Genomic DNA, 24,001 nt, shown 5'->3' on the forward strand with positions numbered 1-24,001 from the left:
AAAGTAAGCAGCTGGCTGTATCACCTTTAATCACTTTACTATTAAGAGTGAATAATGCTCATCAGTTTCATTATGGAGAATCAACCTAGCCTTCCTGGGTTATATCCTACTTTATTCAGGATATATTCTTCTAAAGGGAATTGATTCGGAAACATTTATTTAGAATTTTTGTATCTGTTTTCAAAGTGAGTTTGGCTTGTGGTTTCCTTTTCTGTGTGAGTGCCCATTCTTCATTTCTGGTTTCTGAATCAGGGTTATATTAGTTTTCTAGAACAGGCTGTTCCTTCATCTTCTACTTTCTGGAACAGCTTATATAACATAGAAATTACCTGTTCCTTGAAGGCTTGGTAGAACTTACTTATGTAGCTATCTGGGTCTGGTGCTTTTTTAGGGCACAGGTCTTCAGCTATGTTTCATTTTTCTTTAACTATACAAGTTTCAGGTGTACAACATTAAAATTTAACATCTATATACTACTTTCCCATTTCTTCTAAGGTAATTGGTCTAGCTATATTATTTTACCTCATAGGTAAAATTAAAATTTACCTCAAAGGTAAAGTCTAAAATTTACCTTTTAGACTTTTTACATGTGTGGAAATTATATTGTGAATAATTTAAAAATCTTCTTCATGTGACTGTAGTTATTTTATCATTTCTAGGGTTGGTTGTTTTTTGGCATTATTACTCTTTTTCCTTTCTTGATCGAATTTGCTGTAGGTTTGTCTATTTTATTTGACAAAAGAATCCCCAGCTTTCAGTTTTACTGATGTACGATACTCCCCCTGCCATTTCATGACTTTCACTTTATCTTCAACAGTATCTTCATTTTTCTTGCTTAGGAATGAAAATATTTTATTGTTCTTTTTTGAGCTCTTGTTATCAATTTAGGTCATTTATTTTCAGTCTTTTCTGTTTTCTACATGTAAGTAGTAACATTTTCTTCTGTGTGGGTTTTGTCTACATCCATGAGTTTTGATATGAACAAGCTTTCACTGTCTTTCGTTTCTAATTTGTTTATCCCTTCCTCTACAATTTCTTTTTTTATCTAAAAAGTTAATTAGGATGGTGTTTAAAAACTCCCAAGTAGTTCTGTTTTTGGTTGGCTGCTTGGCTAAACTTTTGTGGTTACCTTCCAAGTTTATTGCATTGTGGTCTGAGTATGTGGCTTGTATTACTTTGACTTTAGAAATTCTATTCGGATTTGCTTTTGTGGTGTAATACATGGGTAATTTGTGAATGTTCACATATGTTTGAAAAGACATGCATTCCCTTATTTATGTACTAGGAACTCTACTAATTGCTCCAAATACGTTAACTTGTCCCACCTTCACCATGTGAGGTAGATAGCCTATTCACAGAGGAGGAAAATAAGCTTGGAGAATTTAGGGGACTTCCTCAATGTTACCAAAAGCTGGTAAGCAAGCAAGTACTAATGAAACCCAGACATTATGACTCATTTTGTCTTGGTCTTTCTCTCTCTAAGAGATCACAATTGTTAGCTGCATTAGTCAAATACATGATTTTTTGAGGAAACTGTAATAAATTTTCCTGAAGTAACTGTGAATGTGTAAATTTCTCCTTGTTTTTCTATCAGGAGAAACAAAACTCTACATGTGTTCTATAGCTGTGTGACTGGTTATGTAAAAATTCACTTAAATTACAAATTCTCATTGGGCTATATTTTTAATCATTCTAAAATACATTTTTTTTTGCCATTTAATATTGTTTTTGCTTCAATTCTATTTTGTTAGCTATTAATATTGTTATATTTGCTTTCTTTTTGTTAGTATTTGCCTTATCTTTTTTTGGATGCCTCATAGTCATTTTAAAAAGTGTGTCTCTTATAAGTAACTTATGCTTGGGTTTAAAAAATACCAATCTAGGAGTCTCTGAATTTCACTAGGGCATTTAATTCATTCTCAGTTATTCTGATTATTGATATGTTTGGATTTATTCTTGCCATCTCATATATATATATATATGTATGTATATATGTATGTATAAACATATAAAATTTTTTCCTTTGCCTTCTTATTCATGAATTCTTTCCTTTTAAATGCTTCTTATTTTTTAGTGGTTTGGATGTCCCACATTGGTTTTATTCTTCTAAGTTGCCAGTACAATTATTCATGTCAATGTATGGCAAAACCCACCACAATATGGTAAAGTAATTAGCCTCCAGTTAAAATAAATAAACTGATTTTAAAAAAGATAAAACGTGTTTTTTTTGCACATTTAAGCTTTATTTTTATCAAAGTCTTGAGCTAACCGGTACACAAACTTTCTTTGCTTGTTTTCACTTCCATCCTTCCAGCCTCCTAACTCTCATATTGACAGCATTTGGATCTTCATACTAGATAGTTTACAAAGCTTAACTGGCATTTTTTCGGTCCTTTCGCACTACATTCTTGAAATCATTCAAGTTTCCGATCCACTACTTTATTCTTTTATATCCATTCTACTACACAGCTCATATACTAAGGGTTTTATTTGAATGGTCAAAATTTTAAATTTACAAAACTCTAACTAATTCTATTTCATGGGAATACTGTCTTTTGTGTCTCTCTGAAGGCATCAATCTTGCTCATTGTAAAATCTTATTCTGTTTGCCTGGTTAATACCACCTTCTGGTGGTAGTTCTTTTTTTGAGAGCAGTTGGTGGCTCGCTCACTGTCCTGGGGGGAATGCTGCTCATTCTGTTCATTTCAGTACAGTCACTGAGAGTTGGTTTCATGTCCAACTCTTTGCAAAACCATGGACAGCAGCATGCTGGGCTTCCCTGTCCATTACTGACATTTGGAGCTTGCTCAAACTCACGTCCATTGAGCCAGTGATGCCATCCAGCCATCTCATCCTCTGTTATCCCCTTCTCCTCCCACCTTCAATCTTTCCCAGCATCAGAGTCTTTACCAATGAGTCAGTTCTTCGCATCAGGTGGCCAGAGTTTCAGCTGGAGTTTCAGCTTCAGCATCAGTCCTTCCAATGAATATTTAGGACTGATTTCCTTTAGGATGGACTGGTTGGATCTCCTTGCAGTCCAAGGGGCTCTCAAGAGTCTTCTCCAACACCACAGTTCAAAAGCATCAATTGTTTGGCCCTCAGCTTTCTTTATAGTCCAACTCTCATATCCATACATGACCACTGGAAAAACCATAGCCTTGACTAAACGGACCTTCATTGGCAAAGTAATGTCTCTGCTTTTAAATATGCTGTCTAGATTGGTCAAAGTTTTTCTTCCAAGGAGCAAGCATCTTTTAATTTCATGGCTGCAGTCACCATCTGCAGTCATTTTGGAGCCCAGAAAAATAAAGTCAGCCACTGTTTCCATTGTTTACCCATCTATTTGCCATGAAGTGATGGGACCGGATGCCATGATCTCAGTTTTCTGAATGTTAAGTTTTAAGCCAGCTTTCTCACTCTCCTCTTTCATTTTCATCAAGAGGCTCTTTAGTTCTTCTTTGCTTTCTGCCATAAAGGTGGTGTCATCTGCGTATATGCTGCTCATTAACTGGGTGATTCTTGGTGGCCTGCTCATCTTCTGTCTTCTCTGTTGATTGAGTCTGCCTGTGGTGACTGGGTAGTGGGCAGTACTCCCAGGAGGGGTGAAGAATAGTACAGGGGGAAGCACATGAGGTCTGAAGTCAGACAGACCTGGCTACAAATCCAGCTCTGTTACTTACTAGCTGTGCAATGTTAGGCACATCTTTGAATCTTGGTTCCTTAACCTGGGATAATGACCTTATCTTATGGAGCTGCTGTGTGGATTAAATTTAACAGCACATAAAAAGGCTACTAAAGCCTTGGGGCAGCAGTAAGTTGAGTTCATCTTTCATCAGTTACTCGGGAGAAATTTTTTTTACTCTTCAGCCTTTGATTAAATTTTATAGATTTGATGGTCTCAAACTACTTTCATTAAGCAGGTATATTTTCCTCAGATCATCCTGGGGGAAAACAATTCAGTCCTCCATTTCTAAATTTAAGCTATTGCACGGTCACTGATATATCAGGTGTATCTTTTCTTCAGAGGGATATGGATATCCTCATCACAAAATAATTAAAGTTCTGGTATTAACCGACTCATTTTGGCAAAAATTTGATCATGGGCAGCCTTGTCTGGTGTACATGCATTGGAAGGGTGGTTATAATTTACTAAGATATAAGTCTTGCCACCCACCTAGATGTTCTAATGGATATTGGTATTAACACTCTATTTATATCAATATCCTAATGGTACCTTATGGCAAAGTTATTGATATGTCTTCTTGGAAAATTATCCCTCATTCATACACTATTTTACTTCCTGGAAATCAGATCAGTTCTTTAGAATCACTGCCCAACAGCATGGACAGAACAGGCCAAAGAGATAAACCTTTTCAGAAGGAAGAAAGAAAGGCATGGCATTTATTTCATGTTTCTTCTAGACTAATATCAGAGTTCTTTGAAAGACCCAGGGCTTTTACCTGGAATAAAGTTCCACCTTTGCACTCTGCAAGCCATCATTTATGACATTTTTCTTCTTTCATATTAAGAGCCAAATGCCAAAGCCTTCTCCTCCAGGGTTATAAAGTTGCTCATAGACAGGTTTTCAACTTCAACAACTTGATGTTTGAGTCCTGAGACAACCTCCCATCTTTTCCCTTGAACCTTCATCCCATGTGAATAAATTTAACTTTGGAGCAGGATTCCACTCAAGGTCAAACGGTCTTGCCTTCATGAGCCATAAAGCTTGCGGCACATGTGCTACCTTGGTCCTGTCTTAGGCCTGTACTCAGGGGCTCTGCTAAAAGGCTCATTTCTGCAGCAGGCCCACAACTAGGTGAGGTCGTTACATTTTCCAGGCCAGTTCCCATCTAGCTGTGTGAGAGAAGCTGTATCCTCAGTCTAAACGGGAACCTACTTGCAGGAGTGACTGCCTGTGGCTTGCCTCACATGGGCAGTCGGGCCCACAGAAACCACTGCCCCCTGCAGCAGCCCAGTCATTTGCGGCAATATCCACAGCATGTGGTCAGACAGCCTCTAGTGGCAGGGGGCCTGGCCTTCCCCAATCCTAGGCCAGAGAAACGAAGGTGTGGGCGCACAAGCACACACACACGATGCACCCTAGAAGGAGTGATGCACCTTAGAACCTCGCCAGCTGTCACAGGAAATGACAGGGTTTAGTACTCACTATCACGGTGCCAAGACGGCCATCTGCCGTATGCCCCAAGAAGACGTAGAGAGCACTAACCTTCGGGTGCATGTATAAGAGGTGCGTGGGCTTCTCAGGTGGTGCTAGTGGTAAAGGGCCTGCCTACCAGTGTAGGAGCCGTAAGAGACTCAAGTTCGATCCCCGAGTCAGGAAGATCCCCTGCAGGAGGGCACAGCAACCCACTCCATTGTTCTTGCCTGGAGAATCCCACGGACAGAGGAGCCTGGTGGGCTGCGGTCCATAGCGTTTCAAAGAGTTGGACACGACTGAAGCGACTTAGCACACATGCACATGAGAGGTGGGCAGAGAGAATGGAGAACTGGGTACCGCCCCCACCGTACTCCTTCACACGCTGACCACTCCCTCTGTCTGTAGTGTTCTTGTCCCCACATGCTCTCCTGGTGAGCACCTACACATCCCCTAAGCCCTGACTCCAAAAGCCTGCTTTCTGAAGCGAGTCCCGTCCCCTCTCCATGGTGGGCTCTGTACATTCCTGGGTCTGGCCATGCCTTCATGACCGCATTTGGTACATGGCGCTGCAACTGTATTTCATAGATCTGTCTCCTGCTAGACTGCATTTCCACCTGTGTTGTGTGATTTATTCCTCTTATCAGAGCCTGGCACATCATGGGTGCTTTCTTTGCCAGTGTTTGCAGGATACATCAAGAATGATTCAGCACTTGCCATGATTTTTAGTTTAGATGGACCGTCCTTCTTCCCCTTTCTCACTCTATCATTTTCATGGTCCTTCCCACTTGGACTCCTGATGGTCTCCATGGTCACACTGCCCTGCCTGTGTTTTGGCTGTGGTGTGGGGAGTCAGGATCCCCACAGGACTTGGCACAACCCCAGTGGGTGGAGGCAGTGGAAATGCCGAGTCATTCCTCAGACCACCACCAAGGCAGTTTCTAAATAAAATGCAAGCAGGGTGGAGGGGCTCGGGACACTTGCTCCAAGGAAAGAAGATCAGGGACCATGGCTTGGGTGGGTCCCACCCAGTATGAAGGGGTCCCACTTCACTGGGATCTTTATACAAATCTTTCCCAAACAAGCATTCTCCAAAAGCCATTCTCCATTCACAGGCAGCTGGACCTCAAGAATCCTGTGGGAGAACAAAAGACTCTGTGGTGAAACCTAGAGGCAGGTCTGTCCTGTCTAGAAACCCCAGACACTTCTAAATGAATTCTGAACCAACAGTTAGAAACCTGTGTCCCAGGCCGGTAAAGAATCTACCCACCAAAGAAGGAGACAAGGGTTCGATCCCTGATCCGTGAAGATCCCACATGCCATGGAGCAACAAAGCCCGAGCATCACAACTACTGAGCCCATGCTCTAGAGCCCAGGAGCCACAGATACTGAAGCCCTGCACCCTAGAGCCCATGTCTGCAAACAAGAGAAGCCACTGAAATGAGACACCCATGCACCACAAGGAAGAGTAGCCCCTGCTCACCACAACTAGAGAAAAGTGAATGCAACAAAGACACAGCACAGCCAAAAATAAAATAAGTAAATACAATTCTGAAAAAGGAAAACTGTGTCCCAGACAGGGGCACAGGTGGGGTGATAGCCCAGGCCCTTGGGGTCAGCCAGCATGCCCACCCTCAGCAGGAAGGTGGATACCAAGGGTGCTGCTGAAGGGAGAGAAACAATCTGAGGGTCCCCTGCAGTGTGGGGAGGTTTGGCAGATACACCCTCCCTCAATGCCAGCTGTCTGTCCCTGGGCTTCAGTTGGCTGAAGAGGTAACTGGCTTCTGGCTGCCCAGGGGCCTGTCCAAGGCTAGGGAATGCTGGTGGCTGAGGGTGGGTTCTGGAGGAGATGCCCCCAGACTGTAGGGGTACTTCTTGGAGAACATTAGGAGAAACTGGTTTCTCCTAACAGGAGTGAGTCTGACCTGTACCAAGCCACCCAAATTCCCAGAATGAGAAGCCTGTTCTATCCGAAGTCCTGCAGGGCCAGAGTGGAGGGCGTCATAAGCTGTGTAAACCACACCTACTCCAGTGGGCTCATTCTGGGCCCTGCTGAGCATGGGCGGGGCCGAGGCTGGGAAGCTGGCTGAGCTGCAGGACGCCCTTGTTCTCGGCCCTTTAGGCTTTATAGCAGAAAATCTGCTGCCCAATGGCCTCTGAAACAGTACCTGGGACTCCTGCCTCATCACTGCATCCATCATGCACCAGCTTTTACATTTTCTACTCTCATCATCACACTGGTCTCCAGTAATGGCTATCCATGCGAACACATTGCTTCACTACTTGCTTAGTGAGATCTGCAGGCGAGCCTGATTTTCCACACCACACAAACACCGTGGGCCTCTGAACACAGGCTGATGTATCCAACCAATGGCTTGGCTGTCCTTGAGAATTCTGTTACATACTTTTGAAAATTCTCAGTACGGTTTTGAAAATTGAAAGGGTCTACTTCTGAGAACTCAGAGAACGGAATGCAGGGAGCTCACAGGACTTGGGTTTTTTGAGAGCTCATTCAGCGGGATGATCGGTCGGGCAGTTCTACAAATCTTCAGAGAAACCACTTCTCATGCCTTTCTGCCAAGCCAGCTCTTTATAAATGCATTCCAAATTGGAGTAGCTCTTGCTTGGTCAGATGATTAGTAAAGAGAAAAATGGGGCTTCCCTGGTGGCTCAGTGGTAAAGAATCTGCCTGCCAATACAGGAGATAAGGGTTCAATCTCTGATCCAGGAAGATTCCACACGCCGTGGAGCAACTAAACCCAAGTGCCACATCTACTGAGCCTGTGCTCTAGAGCCTGGAGCCACAGGCACTGAGCCCATGCCCTAGAGTCCATGCTCTGCAACAAGAGAAGTCACCACAGTGAGAAGCCTGCACATCGCAGTCAGAGAGTAGCCTCCATTCACCACAACTAAAGAAAAGCCCGTGCAGCAATGAAGACCCAGTACAGACAAACATAATAAATAAATAAATTCAAAAGAGGGAAAATTCTTTAAAAAAAAAAAAAAAAGAGAGAGAGAAAAGGGTGTGTCCTTGGTTCTGAGATACTTTCAGAATCACAGTGAATTACATCTCCTGTTTCTGTCAATAAATAATTTTGCCCACGAGGGAGCAATCTTCTCTACCACTTTACTGATGTTCATGTGGACAGCTCATAGCACATGCTCTATGAGGAGAGCATCCCCCAGACATGGGGAAAAGGTGGAGTGGCTGGTGAGGTAAACAGTATGTCAGGGAGCAGATGGGAGCACGTGGGCAATGGGAACCTCATGCTAAGTTCAAACCGTGGTTGCAGTAGGTGCAAGACACTGGGGGCTCTTCTTCCACTATTTCAGCCGTGCTCCAAGGCACGGGCACTTCACGGAGCAGGAGTGAAAAACTGTGAGGGGTGGTGATGGCTGAGCAGGCAAGCCAGGAGGGGCACCTATTCTGCATTCAACATTTCCTGTGGTCCAGGGTTTCAGCCCATGTGATCCAAGAGGACGGCAATGCGGGAAACCATCATCTCTATCACGTCATGCTTTTGGAGCCTCCTGTGAGCTCAGATATGTCACATGCCATGGGCCTTGCTGCCCTCATTTTCAAGGTATCCATGGAGAGACCATCCATCTGTCTGGCTAGCTGTCCCTCACATCCCCATGTAAGAGCAATGATTCAACAATGCCCTCAATGTGGACCACATGCCCTCTCCTTGGGCAGTGACTCTCCTGAGCATCACACACCCTCCTTCCCATGAGGGGTCACCCTCTCGTCCAGCTGCTCCGGACTCTTAGGAGCACTGAGGTGATTTTTTATCAGCATGAAACTTTTCTTGAATTCATGTGGAAAGAGTAAGTGATGTTTTATAGCATGAACTTTTTTTCAGTCCACAAATACCAAATATTTACTGAACACATATTATACTCTAAGTATTGTGTATCGGAGTCCCTAGAGATAAGAGTAGCGAGCAGATAAAAGTCCTGTCCTCATACTGTGGGGGCCAGGAGAAAGATAAACTGGTCAAATATGGAAATATATGGTGTGCCAGCTGGTGATGAGGGTGATGGTGGAATGGTGGATAAGAGGTTCTGGGACACAGGTTGGTCAGGGAGGGCCTCTCTGAGGATATGATATTTGAGCAAATACCAGAAGGAGGTGAGGGCAGAGGTCATGTGACTCTCTGGGGAAGGGTGTGCTGGGTAGCGGAAGAACCGTGCAAAATTCAGGAGGTGGGAGAGTGTCTTCTATGCTCTAGGACCAGCATGGAGGCAGGATGACTGGGATAGAGAGAGGAGAAAGAAGGGGAGAGGTCAGAGAGGGGCAAGAGACAGGCTGTGAAGCTGGCTGAGGTGCTGGAAGAATTCGGGGCACAGGTGAGCTATCGGAGGGTTTTGAGCAGAGGAGTGACATGACCTGACTTACATTTTGGAAGCCCAGCTCTGCTGCTGGGGCAGAAACAGACAGCAGGGGGGTAGGACAGGAGAAGTGACCTAAGTGAAGAGGCCACTGTAATAAACCAGATGACAGATGACAGTGCCTTGGACCAGGGTGTTGATGGTAGAGGGGTCAAAAACTAACATTCTGATTTGGGGGGAAGGTAGAAACATCAGGTTTACTGATGGCTCAGATGTGAAGCGTGGGAAAAGGTATTAAGGGTGACCCATGCCACTGGAAGGATTGAGCAGCCATTTGCTGAGATGCAGAAGGTCATGGAGGGAAGCAGGTTTGGAGGGGTACCGTTGGGAGTTCAGTTTTGGTTAAGACAGATTCCTGTTAGGCATCCAGGTAGGGATGGCCTGAAGGTAGCTAACTATCAAAGTCTGGGATTCGTGGGAGATACGTAGGCTGGAGAAAAACAATTAGTGTCATCAACACAGACTGAATATAAAAACATGAGTGTTGGGGAGATTTATGAGACTGAGTGTAGGGGAAAAAAAGGCCCTTGGGACCTGTAGGAACTGGGAAGATGAGGAGAAAGCCAATGAGAAGCAAATGTGATGTCCTAGAAGCCAAGGAGTTGGGAGGAATGATCATTGTTGAGACAAAAATCATCTACAGTTGACTTGGGATCAAGCAGAATAGCATATTCCGCATATGAACTTGAGTTTCCACCTACACTTATGTCTTATGTATGAATCCTTCACCCTCCAGGCATCAGTGGCCCTATGAGAATCTTTATGAGTGCTGGTGAATCTTCCCCTTAGAAACACACATTCAGATACACACAAGACTGAAAACAACTATGGAGGCTCCAGGAGCTGGCAAAGTCCATCCCAGAAGTCAGGTTCATAAATATCCCTTGGCAATCCCCAAAGAGGTTTTCTCATGGTATGAACCAAACTGTCTCAGTGTTGAAGTTCAGAAGTTGCAGGTTTCCCAGCTTTTCCAGGTATGTTTCCATAGGTTAGAATGAGTTAACCTTTCTGGGCTCTTGGGTGGAACACAAAATGTGAATGGGCTGGCTCAAGTCTCAAAGCAAGCGTGAAAACGAATGAGAACTCACCACCATCTCCTGCACGTGAAACATCTCTGCTCCACCAAGTGACAGTCGATTGGGGAAGGAGATGCTGACAGATGACCCAGGAAGGGTACTTGGCCCAGTGTTATAGACCTGTGGGTGTGAGACACACACGGCATGTTTTAATAGAAATAGAGATCTTCATTTCATGTCTACATTATATATTCTAAAATCCTTTGAAATGATACACAGAGATACTAGGGTTTAGGATCTAGAAGGTCATGACTTGAAGTGAAATACCAAATGATGGGAGATTTCAATGACATAGAAATCTTTCTAATGTGCATTAAAAACCCACAAACTTTCAAGTTACCTTATTCCCCCCATTAGCATTTTCTTATCTTTTGCTGCTAACAATTATACTTATTTTGACCTGGAAATTTACTCGTAGACTGTTACACGGGTGGGAGTTTAGAAATAATCTAGATTAGTAGTTCTCAAATTTTTAACACATATCAGAATAATTAACTGGTCTTCTTAAAACCTAGACTGGAGCAAGGTCACATCCAGAGTTTCTGCAGTGGTAGGTCTGGTTAGGGCAGGGTGGGGGCTGAAGGGTTTGAATATCTTTTTTATTTTGGCCACGCCACATGGCATGCGGGATCTAAGTTCCCCAATCAGGGATCAAACCTGGGCCCCTGACAGCTGGAAGCTCAGAGTCCTAACCACTGGACGGCCAGGGAAGTCCTGGACTTGCCTTTCTAAAGTTCTCAGGGTTCAATCCCTGGTCAAGGAACTGGATCCCGCATGCAGCAACTAAGAGTTTGCCTGCCACAGTGAAGGTCGAAGAGCCTGCCACAACTGAGACCCTTTACAGCCAAATAAATATTGTTTTGTTTTGTTTTGTTTTTAAAAAAGTTCTCAGGAGACGCTGATGTTGCTGGCCCAGAAAACATACTTTGAGAACCACTGACCTGGTCCAACTCCGTTCCTTTCACAGTTAGAGGTAACTGAGACTCTCAAAGACAAAGTGGGTTATCCCCAAACCAAATGATCTAACTTACAGAAAGGAGATTTTCACTACACTATCTAGCTGATTTGGTTTCTCCATAACTTTCATCTTACCACTTGCTAATACTGTTGGATGACATCTGTGCACATCTTTTCTGTCCCAGTACTTGGTCCTATAATATTTACCGCTTTCATCCCCCACATAGTCCTCCCCATTATTTGTCTCCAGCAGCCCATCTCCTGAGAAGTGAGAGGAAAGATGGCAGCCACTAAAAGACGCATGACAGAAAGGAGATGGAGCAGAGACTGACATGAAACTCAAGGAAGAAGCAGAAGATGAAGAAGAGTAAAAAAGATGGGCAGATGTATAAAGACAGACAGTAGATTAGTGGTTGCTAGGGCTGGGGCGTAGGAGGAATGAGGAGTGTGGCAGGAGGAAGAATGGCTTCCCAAAGATGTCCCTGTCCTAATCCGTGGAAATTGTATGTTATATTACATGGCCAGGGGGATTTCAGGTTGCTAAGAAGCTGACTTTAAAATCAAGAGATGATCTTGGATTATCCAGGTGGATGCAATGTAATGACAAGGGTCCTTATACAGGGAAGTGGGAGACAGAGTCAGAATTAGGGAAATGTACTGTCAAAAAGATGCAACCACTCATTGCTGGCTTTGAAGATGAAGGGGGCCATGAGTCGAAGAATGCGGCAGCCTCCAGAAGGAGGAGAATCATCACAGAAGAGAGAAACAGATTATTCCCCAGAAAGGAACACAGCCCTGCTGACACCTTGCTTTTATAGACCAGTGAAACCCTTGCAGACTTCTGTCTGCAAAACTGTAAGATAAATTTGGCACAAAGTCTGTAGTAATTTGTTATAGCAGCAACAGAAGACTAATATAAGGAATGACTGCTAATGGGTATGGAGTTTCTTTCTGAGGGTGAAAAAAAGGTTCTAAAATTAGATTAGGGTGAAAGTTGCACAATTCTGTATGAACACAGAATTGTGGGGAAAGTCATTGCATTGTACACTTTAAACAAGTGAACTCTAAGGTATGTAAGTGGTAACTCGATAGAGATGTTAGTTTATTTTTAAAAAGATGGGTAGGAGCAAAAGAGAGGAGTGGCCTGGGGACTAGAGAGAGGTTTCAGGGCATCTCCGAAGCTAAGGTGAGCAGGGCAGAGCCTGGCGATGGGTTAGACAAGTCAGCAGATCTTCACACTTGGCAGAATATATAAGGCTCTAGCTCCATCCAGCTCTTCCCTAGAAAACTTGTCTTTGTTTTTTGGTTTTTTTTTTTTTTTTCCTTTTCAATAGTGGGTTTTGCTTCAGAAAACAGACACAAAAAGCCATCGAGTGGATGAGTAGTTGCTGCCAACTCTTGATTCAAAAAGAACACAATTCACCCATAACAACAACCCTAAGGCACAAGAAAAGGAAGGACTATCCAACCACAATGGAAATCGCTAATTTGAAGTGAAACGTGAGAGTACAGAATTGAAGGGAAAACCTATTGACCTGTCTGGGAAATCCCAATTAAAGTATGAGCGAGGAAAAAGAAGTTCATTTTGTTTTGCATTAGTTCATCCACCAGAACCAGACAGATGGAGAGCTTATATTACCATATTTTTAACAAATGTCTTAATGTTTGACTCTCTGCAAACGTTCCTGTGTAACATCTGCATTATTTTTCACCATTATTTTTCAAATGAGGGAAATCATTGATTTGATTAAAAAAAAAACAACTATTGATGGTCAATAAATTTTTATGTCTGTGAAGAAAAAAACTCTGATGAAACTTTGAAACCAATTCTAAGACCAGTGTCTCTGCCTTTCTCCCATGAGCACTTGCAGCAGAATCTTTAAACAATGACATAGCTTGTTGAATATTAGCTTTGAAAAGACCCAGAAAAAAAATCTCTTTATATGGAAAGTCTCGTGCCTTTTTTCAAGAGAGATTTGCCAGAATAACGCTTCCCTGATGGTTCAGACAGTAAAGAATCTGCCTGCAATGAAGGAGAAATGGCTTTGATCCCTGGGTCAGGACGATCTCCTGGAGAAGGGAATGGCAACCCATTCCAGTATTCTTGTCTGGAGAATTCCATGGAAAGAGGCTACAGTCCACGGGGTCGCAAAGAGTTGGACACAACTGAACGACTAACACTTTCTATCCATTTTCCTGACCCTATTCTCCTCTACTATCTCCACCTTTTTCTGGATCACTATCACCATCAAACTGGTCAGTGGCTTTCCTGCAGGACGGTCAGAATCATGACAATTATACCAGAAAACAAGTTGTCAGAGAACTGTAAGGAAACTGTCAGCTTTGCTAACCCAAGAAGATTTCCTTTCCATCAGTGACACACACTATCCATCTTTCAGACCCAGCCAACTTCCTTAATCCTGAACAGAAAGCTATGTACTTCCTCAGGCAACTGATAATCAGGAGGAGAACCTTAGGGTCATGAGAGTCACTCACTCCCGGGGCCCTGATTCCCTAGCCTGTATCCTGTGCAGGTCAGAAGAAAGCTCTTTGTCTCAATGTGAAACTTTACGCTCTCCGTAAAAGTGCCTTCAGAGAAACATGATGTAACCACAGGCTCTCAGATTTCTTTCTTTCTTTCTTTTTAAGAGGAAGAAGAGAACATTTTGTATATATTTTCTAATATCTTTTCATATAACTTCTGTTCCTTTTTGCCTTCTCCTATCAACACTATTTGTTGAGACATGGATGGACCTAGAGACTGTCATACAGAATGAAGTAAGTCAGAAACAGAGAAACAAATATCACACACACATGGGATCTAGAAAAATGATATGGATGATCTTATTTGCAAAGCAGAAGTAGACACACAGACATAGAGAAAAAAATGTATGGATACCAAGGGGGAAAAGGCAGGGGGTTGGGGAGGTGGGAGGAACTGGGAGATTGGGATTGACATATATACACTATTGATGCTATGCATAAAAAAGATAGCTAATAAAAACCAATTGTATAGCACAGGGAACTCTACTGAATGCTCTGTGGTGACCTAAATGAGAAGGAAATCCAAAGAAGAGGGCATATAGGTATACATATAGCTGATTCACTTTGCTGTACAGTAAAAAACGAATAGAACATTGTAAAGCAACTATAATAAAAAATAATAAAAATTTTATTTTATCAAAGTATAGTTATTTACAGCGTTGTGTTAATTTCTGCAGATACCCTCTTCATTACATGATGTGTGTCATTTGAACCCGTCTAAATAATTTACCTGACTGTATCTTTTACTGTAAGACACCTCCAAAACTATACGTAAACAATTGAAACTAAAGCGGCTTCCCTGATGCCTCAAGTGGTAACGACTGCACCGGCAATGCAGGAGACACAGGAGACGGGGATTCAATCCTTGGGTTGGGAAGATACCCTGGTGGAGAAAATGGCAACCTACTCCAGTATTCTTGCCTGGAGAATCCCATGGACAGGGGAGCCGAGGGGTTTCCAGTCCATAGGGTCACCGGGTTCCAATCAATACGGTCGCAAAGAGTTGGACATGACTGAGCACACACGCATAAGTAAAATGAAATAACTTCATCTGGCCTTTATCTGTTTTCTGTCCAACTGCAAAAAGCAATGGAGAAAAAGAAACTAACTGTGAGAAGGAATTCGAAACCACAGAGGTCCTATTCCGAGCAATCACTCTAAAGGTCTTGAAAGCAAGGGTGACCCCATCTTTCCCTTTTCCCTTGTAAATCAAGCATAGGGTGTGACAGCATGGGCTTAGCTGGCTGGGAGGCGCCTCCTGTCTGTGCTGGGATGTGTGTTATCCATCATGACTTTGGAGGTCTCTTGCCTGGCAGAGAGCTTTGGCGAGAGGGAGACCATTGTTTGCAAGAGACCGCAAATATGTTACTGTCTCTCTCTGGACCCTCACCCTGTCATTATTTGTCATCCCCTTGGTCCACCTAGGAGAGGCCACAGGGAAAGAAAATAATAATTATTTGGCCATAGCAGTGGATGCCAGACCGAGAAACCATCTTCTCCATAGGGAAGGACGGAGGGAAGGCAGGAGAGAGCTCTGGGAGAAAGACGTGGGATGTGGATTACAGTACACTGGCTCCATCACTTCACCCCCAGCTCCTGGCAGCTGCTGAGCTACACAGGGGTGTCCCAGGTAACACCCGCCTAATCTTGGCCCAGCCCAGCCACTCCCAGCTCTTTACCCTGCAGCATGTCCTCTCCTCGTGGGCCTACATTTCCCACATTTGTCAATTAAGGAGAATGTCTGGACGATGCGTGGTCCCCCTAGTTGTATGTTCAAAGACCCTCCTGTTGAACAGTGCTGGCCTTGGCGTCTGTTCTTAGAGAAGGGATCAGCAAATGAGGGCTCGCACACCAGATCTGGTCCACCACCTGCTTTTGTACATCCTGTGAGCTAAGGTGGTTTTATGCTTTTAAATGTTTGGGGAAGAAACAGAAGACGAATATGTCACGATATGTGAAAATGATGTGTGCTGTGATGTGCTCAGTTGCCAGTCGTGTCTGACTCTTTGCGACCCCATGGACGGTAGCCCACCAGGCTCCTCTGTCCACGGGGATTCTCCAGGCAAGAACGGAGTGGGTTGCCATGCCCTCCTCCAGGGGATCTTTCCAACTCAGGGATTGAACCCAGGTTTCCCGCATTGCAGGTGGATTCTTGACCGTTTGTGCCACCGAAGAAGCCCAAGAACACTGGAGTGGGTAGCCTATCCCTTCTCCAGGGGATCTTCCTGACCCAGGAATCAAACCAGGCTCTCCTGCATTGCAGGCAGATTCTTTACCACCTGAGCTAGCAGGGAAGCAATTTTATATCATGCGAAAATGATATGAAATTCAAATGCCAGTGTCCACAGCCACAGTTTTGTCCTGGTTTCTGGCTGCTTCTGCACTACAGGAGCCTAGCTGTAGAGCTGCTGTGGAGACTGGATGGCCTGCAAAGCCTAAATACTTACCCTCTGGCCCTTTGCAGAAAAGGTTTTTCCACCCTTGGTTTAGAGAAGGACAATGTCCTTCATAGTGTCCACAGTCCACACCGAGTGTACCTGCTGGACACAGTGCTTATGTGATAAGGAGAGCCAGCCCTGCTCTTTGGGGAGCAGCCTGTCTCCCCGCCAGGGGGAGTTCCCTTCACTCACACTGCTGTGCTAATGTAAAACCCCACTTTGAAAGGCTGCTCCTTTGTGGGAGGTGTGGGTGCCTGGCTAAGTAAGCAAGGAGAAGCCCAGGAGTAACTGTGCGTGTGTATGCTCAGTCACTTAAGTCATGTCCGACTCTGCGACCACATGGACGGCAGCCCGCCAGGCTCCTCTGTCCACGGGTTCTCCAGGCAAGAGTACTGGAGTGGGTTGCCCTGCCGTCCTGCAGGGGGTCTTCCTGACATAGGGACTGAACTCATGTCTCCTGCGTCTTCTGCATCACGGGTGGATTCTTTACCGCTGTGCCACTGGGGAAGCCCCCAGGATGAAAAGGCCATGACAAATCCTCGAGGCTGCCCTGCCCACAATGTGAAGAATGATAGAGAACTGAAAGGGGTCCTCTGTGGACCATTTGGATGGGGATGCATGCCTGGTCCAAAGGTCTGTTGGGGAAGGCCGCATTCATCACGCAGTTTTCCCTCCAAATGTTGAAAAGCAGAGGGGTCTACACAGCAGAGTACCAGGCAGCAAAGGGATTATTTCTGTGTGTGGTTACAGAAAACACAAACACACACACACATCCAGGCTGAGAAGAGTTTCTCTTAGAAAGAGACTGGCCCTTTGGTTGCTCTTCATAGAAGGCACATCCCATGGACCCCTCCCTTGGTACCCAGTGATAGAGAAGGTCTCCAAGGGTGGGTACCTGAAGGGTGACGTTGAGGGGTTGGAAATGACACTCCAGGTCATCCAGCTGAATGAAGTTGGATGCGTCCACAGACTCGCCATACACAAAGGAGGTTGGAGACATGATTCTGAAAGAGGAAAGCATGAAATCTGTCATCCCAATGCAGGGTCACCACAATCCTAGGAGCTCAAACATCTGTCTCTATTGAATCTAGAGCTCAAACATCTGTCTCTATTGTATCTAGAGCTAAAACATCTGTCTCTATTGGATCTAGAACCTGGCTCCCCTCAGGGTCCCCCACCAAATGCTTTGCTCTGGAACTGCTCTTTCTCTCTCTCGTAAATGGACACAGCCAGACTTGTGCTTTCCAAGCAGACATTCCCAGTAATGTCTGGTCATCTTAGGTCAAATCAGTAAGTTCTGTATACAGTGTAATAGCAGTACACTTCTAAAATGAGGAGGAAGACCATGGCAGCTTTGATTTCAGTTTTTTAAACTGGATTATAAAATTACACATGTTCTATTTTGTCATTTGAAAAACATTCTGTGGAGTGAAAAAGATTATGACAATGTAAATGAATTATATGTTTGGCATTCTAAGCCCCACTCTGTAACAAATTACAAAATAAAGATTTTCAGACTACCAAGATTACTAGAAATTAGGTATTAAAAGTTGAGTCCTTAAACTAGCAGTCTTTTTCTTCAGATTTCAAACAGTGGCTGTGTAAGATGTGATGAAGAATTCCAGCTCAGTGTCAATAAACCCCAGGCTCATTTAAATTCCTGGAAAAGTAATGGATTTTAGATGAGATTCTAGAAGCTGCTCACTTGCCTAAACACAATATTGTAAGATTTTTGGTACCAAGTCTAAATAGAAACCAATTAACCTATTTTCAGCTTAAGTATATTGGTTTAGAAATGTAGTGAGCTGCCACCCAGGTCAAGAGTGGGTTCATTTAAATGAGTGCCGGTTTATGTTCCTGGAAAGATCAGAGGTTGACTCATTTGTTTAACTGAGGGCTTCGTTGGGGGCTGTTAACACCTCACAGTGAGGCCTCCAGGGCCTGACAGCAGGATCAAGGGAGCCCTGTTTTCTCTTTCATCCCCTAGGACAGGGCTTGGTCCATGGACATTCTCACTGTGTGTGTCTGAGGAGATAGTAAATAAACTACACGGTTAAAAATAGAGCCACGAACAGAGGCAAATCTGTGTTAATTTGCAAATATATTCCGCCAATGCCTCATGTCTAAAGAACTTGATGAAAAACGCCAGGAGGCCGGAACGCCCACCGGAGACTCATTCCTGACACCCAGCAGAGCAGGGGAGCTTTGCAGGCGCGGCTCCTCCTGCAGCGCATTAACTTTTCTACTTGCAGCTAAGGCCAGGACCCAGGAGCACTTGAATACTGAAAAATGAGAGACTTTGAACCTCTAGAAAGTTCAGCTTGCCTGTGGGGCAAAGGTTCAAGAGGTCTTCATTTGATCTAAACTAATTGTGCAAATCCTTTTCCCTCTATCGTGCTCTGTTTCTGAAGCCGGAAACAGGAACTGACTTCTCATTTTTCCAGGCCTGTGTTTTGGCTGAAAACCGCCCAGAGTTGTTTTGGGTCCCTGCTGCCTGCAGCCCTTATTTCCAACAATGCCAGTGGCATTAAGCGGTTATGGACTTCAGCCAGACAGTGTGCCCACTGTGACTGGCCCTGCCCACCGGCTCTGCAGGAGGATCGGAAACATGCAAAGCCAAAGCTGACTAGAGGCTACTCAGAAAGCAGGCCCGCCTTCCCTGGGACACATTGGCTGTAACCTCTGGCCCAGCAGCCTTTGGCTGAGATTTTAATCCCAGGAATGGAGCTGCCTGCTACCTTGTGGCATTCTGGAGCAGTGGGCGCTGGGAAGAGATGCATGTAAAGGTGGACAGAATGTTTGAAGGAATTATGCAGCTTACACCTGTCATCACACTTCTTGTATAATCTACCAAGTGTGTGGGCAGCTGGGAAAGAGGAGAAAACAGGGAGGGAGGAGGACATGAGTCACTGCAGCTAAAGCTTCATCCTGCATTTCCAAGGCAGGCAGAAGTGGAAGCGGCAGGGCCGCCGGCTCCTGGCTATACAAGCAAACACAAGAGAAGCACAGAGTTCCACTCCAGGCAGCACTGGCTACTCACCCTGTGATGGACGTGTCCACCTCGTGCATCAGCGGCACCGTCAGTGTGAGGACGTTGTTGTGAAGGGACTCTGAGCGCTCCACGTTGCCGCTGTGCAAGGAGAGAGAGGACGGGATGCCAGTCAGCACAGCCTGCCCGCGATGCGCCTCTCCCCTCCCAGAGAGTGACCGCTCTCTGTTCTGCGCCTTTTTTTTTTTTTTTGTTCTGCGCCTTTTTACCCTCAACTCTGTTTCTGGCCCCTGTATGGCATCACAGTGGGCACTCTATGGTTTCAGCTGTGTTCCCCACCCCATAAAAATGTGAAGGCAAGTAGTGCATGGGGCAGGTGACCCCAAAAGACAGCAGTGGGGAGACAGGAAGGCAGGCAGGCAAGCAGGGCACATGATCCAGGTCAGCCGGGCTCCATCTGACCAGGGAACTCCAGGAGGCAGCGTGGAGTACCCACCCTCATCTTCCAACTGAGGCCATGGGAGCTGATCAATGACTCCTGAGACCTGCTGGGGGGTGGGGGTGGGGGATTAATTCCCTGGCATGTGCCCTATGTGCACAGTTAGTGAGGTCTGGCCAGACAAAGCCTCAGGCAGAAGCGTAGGTGCTGGGAATGGGAACTGTCCAGTGTGCGTGGTAGAGGTGAGCTCTGAGAGGTTATGGGTGGGCACCAACAGCGTGTGCTGCTTCTGCAGGGCTTATTCTGTTAATAATGGACAACCAAGTTTAGGGCACTGTAGCCGGGAAGAGGTTTGCTTGCATTTAGCAGCTATTTCCCATCTAACGGCATTATCCATCATCCACGGACAACCAAGCTCAGGAGAGAGGCCCTGGGTAGCACCATCTCGATAAATGTCATGGGAGCTCCTGCTATAGGACTTCTGGCTCCAGCAGGTTCACATACAGGCCTCCTCCTTGGGGTGAGGAAACACAGAAGGGGGGAGGCTTGCAGGGTCATTCTGGAAAGGTGACCACAAGGTGGGTGATGGTGTTGAGGGCTACCATGTGCCAGGCACACCCCCTGGCATGACGGAGCTGGGTCTTCAGAGTAACCCCAGAGGGAGGGGCTCACCCACCGCTGATGGGTAAGGAGCAGCTCACTCAGATTAGGTAACTAGTCCCAAGGACCCAGAGCAACTGGATTAGTCTCCAAAACCAGTGCTTTTCCACTGTGATGCCTTTTCCTGACGCCAGATTTGGGGGTTTGGGGGAGGGGAGAAGAGGACAAAAGAGAAGACCCAGTTTCCCTTCACAGCTTTATGAGATTTCAAATATGAACTGTGATTATTATTGCAGAAGAGCAATTGCCTGGGAAAAAAGCACGGCTATTGGGAACACGGTGCTGAACCTGGAACCTCACTTGGTTCTACCACACAGAATGAACACGGGGTCCCAGCTGAAAGCTAAGTTCACCCTCCAGGGGTGGAAGGCAGGACCCGCTGCTGAAGTTTGGACACAGCTCATCCAGTCCACTTCTCACCACATCATCCCCCAAACTTATGCAGAATTCCTCTCCCCACCAGCAAGTGCTGAATGCAACTGTTTTTCAACAGGCTCACAGCCCCTCTCCCCCTTTCTCCTATTGTTCTGAAACAATGGTGCTCTGTGACTCTGACCCCTGACTTCTCTTCTGTCTTCCGCAGATGAGGTGACATCCATCACGGTTTGCAGAAGCAGCAGGATCAGGTGCCCATCCAGCCTCACTCCCCTGCCTTTCCTTTCCCAGCGGCACAATGAACGCTGTGCAATCTCCGCACCGGAAAGACCAGAGTTAACTCCTGAATGGATGGGGGGTGGCAACACCTGGGCCTGCTCCCTGCCCCCACCCAGCGTCCTGCCAAGTCTGAGTCATCAGTTCCTGATGGAAGCGCCACCCTGTGCCCTGCCATTTGTCCAGCCACCTGTGGCTGCTGGCAGCTCTGGCCCAACAGTCTCGTCTGTCATCGGGGGACCGCTCCAGACTGAGTGAGGTTGCAAAGTTGAGATAAAGAGGCTGAACATCAAAAGGCCCACAGTTACTCTGCAAGCTCGTGACTAAGGATGCTTCTCAAGGTCTGCAGAGCCAGGCTGCCAGACAGAAGCTCTTGAGAAACTGTTTAGTCTCAAATTTCTGTCCTTCTAAATCCACAAGTAGGCCAGAGAGCTTCAAAGGGTGGTGATGGGAAGAAAAGGACGATTGGTATTTTGACTGTGGCTTTCAAGATAAGGAGCTTTAAGGATCTTTCCGTCACAGCAGGGAGTCAGGTGCTGTGGGTGCCGTCTGGGACAGTAAGATCAGATTTTCACCAAAGTCTGGAGAGTAATTGGTGCCTGAGACATTCAGCTGCAGGTTTAATAGGCAATATAGTTTCTTTAACAACTGTAATTCAAGTAATATGAAGATTCTGATTATTTAATTACTTAAGCTACCAATACTAGGCGTTCAGTGATGCTATATAAAAATATTAATGTACATAAAAGGATGTTCTTGAATTTGTAAATTATAAGGGTATTCTTACGTACCCAGCACTGTATCTGATAAATAATAGGTGGTTAATAGATGTGTGTTGAGTGAAACTGTGCCCAGTATAGAGTAAGGGACTACACAGAGTTATCACTTGGTGAGACTTTAAAAAAATATTCAATGCCCAGATCTCATCCCAGACAAATTAGATGAGGTTCCCTGTAGGGTGGACCAGGCATTGGAAGTTTTTAAGGCTCCCAGATGATTCCAGTGAGCACCGAAGATTACAACACCACTGGTCTATGGACACAAGACTAGGAGATGAAATTTTCACCGTGGTGTTGTTTGCATCCCTCCTTTGACACCTTAGATTAGCCCTGAGTGGGGCTGGGAGGTAGGTGGAGTTTCCTCTTTTTGACAAGGAAAGTCTCTTTCATGTCATATTTCCTGCCCAAATGTTCCTTCTCAGGAATATCAGCTGCCTGAGCTGTTGAGAGACCCAGACAGCACATTGATAGAGAGTTTTCTGTGGATCCCAAAAACAGCAGGAAAATGACAAGTTTCAGGTTTGAATAGGCATCTGCTCCCCTTTATTAAATCTATTGTGTACTCTCTCATTCTGGGCAAGCTGCTGCACTGTATCACTCCCTTCCTCCAAAACTATCAGTGTCTCCCCACTGCCTGGGGAAAGCAGTTGAGACTTCCTGGGCACTTTGTGGCCCAGCCCAATCTCCTCTTTCAGCCCCACCTCCCTTTTACTGCCCAGGTACATTCTCTGCCCTTCCTCTGAGATGGTCAGGAATCTCCACCACACGCCAATGCCCACCTGTGCTGTGCCATGCACATCCTCACCTGGGCTTCTTCAGCCTGAAAACAGACTCCTCTGTTCAAATGCCACCACCCCAGTGAAGCCTTTCTGGATTCTAGCAATGGGAACAAAGCCTACCTTCTCTATGCTTTGCATGTATCTCTGTTATATCAAAACCATGAATGATGTGATCATGAAAATAGTGTGAATAAAAAATAATCATGTCTTGCATAATTTCAAAGCTTGCAAGCCCAGCCAGTTGTAATTAGAAATGCTACATTCCTCCTGTGGCAGTACCACCCTGACAAACTGCACTGGAAAGTTGTGCAGGATTTGGGTGATTGCTGGGCTATATTTTAACATCCACTTTGGTTCTCATTTCCACCTGCTTTGCATAGCCTATTGCAATATACAGAATATAATTAGCGTTTGTTCAGTAAGTCCCACTAGTGCGGAACTAAAGGCTAGAAAGTCATCACCTCTGGAGTCAATGCTGGGTATGACAATACACGGTAAAGAGGGTCAAACAACCACTGTGATGTGCTGCGCTCTCAGTTTTAGAAGAAAGAACACTCTCTAAAATATTAAAGAAAACGCACCACCTCCCAAAACTGGGAAAGTGGCATTAAAAGCAAAAATATGCTAGGGTAGTAGCAGATTGAGGGGCTCTGAAAATGTATGCTTCACAGTTGTTCCAAAGGGAACATTAATCTTAATTCTATGAGTTTTAAATAACATTGAGACTAGAAAGGCCTCCAGCGAAAAAACAAAGCCCTACCAGTGCCTCTGCTGTCTACTGTTGGCTTATACTGTATTTTTTGGGGCCTGACCCAAATGCAGAGAGACTTCAGGCTTTGGGGGCAAGGCCATTAATAGTAAGAGGCAAGATAGAACTGTGGGTGACGTTGAAAGATTCAGCACTTGGGAAGAATCTTAGTCTAATCTTTGGGTAATTGATGTTTTAGTGAAAATTCAAGAACCACTCAAGCTGGGGTGAGTATGACAGTGTGTTAAAGTTCAAGTTTTGGCTGAGGTACAACAGACGCCAAAATTCAGAGGAAAGCACTAACCCAGGATTTACTATGTCTGGTGGCAAAAATCCAAGCTGTAACATCATGGATGTAACAGAGTTGGGAAAGGAGGATTCGTGGAGACATGTT

At 45.1% G+C, this 24,001-nt stretch overlaps 1 protein-coding gene across 1 annotated transcript in view; it reads right to left on the bottom strand.

Annotated features, from left to right (window-relative positions):
• Window positions 1-24,001, bottom strand: part of ITGA9 (integrin subunit alpha 9) — a 347,591-nt gene that overhangs the window by 52,071 nt on the left and 271,519 nt on the right. Inside the window, exons 21-23 of the mRNA XM_043442046.1 lie at window positions 19,603-19,692; window positions 17,458-17,566; window positions 10,636-10,743 (exon numbers count right to left, since the gene is read on the bottom strand). Of these exons, the coding sequence (XP_043297981.1) occupies window positions 10,636-10,743; window positions 17,458-17,566; window positions 19,603-19,692 (307 nt within the window). The remainder of the gene's footprint in view (window positions 1-10,635; window positions 10,744-17,457; window positions 17,567-19,602; window positions 19,693-24,001) is intronic.

Source organism: Cervus canadensis, chromosome 22 (assembly GCF_019320065.1).
Source record: "Cervus canadensis isolate Bull #8, Minnesota chromosome 22, ASM1932006v1, whole genome shotgun sequence".
NCBI classification, from domain to species: Eukaryota; Metazoa; Chordata; class Mammalia; order Artiodactyla; family Cervidae; genus Cervus; species Cervus canadensis.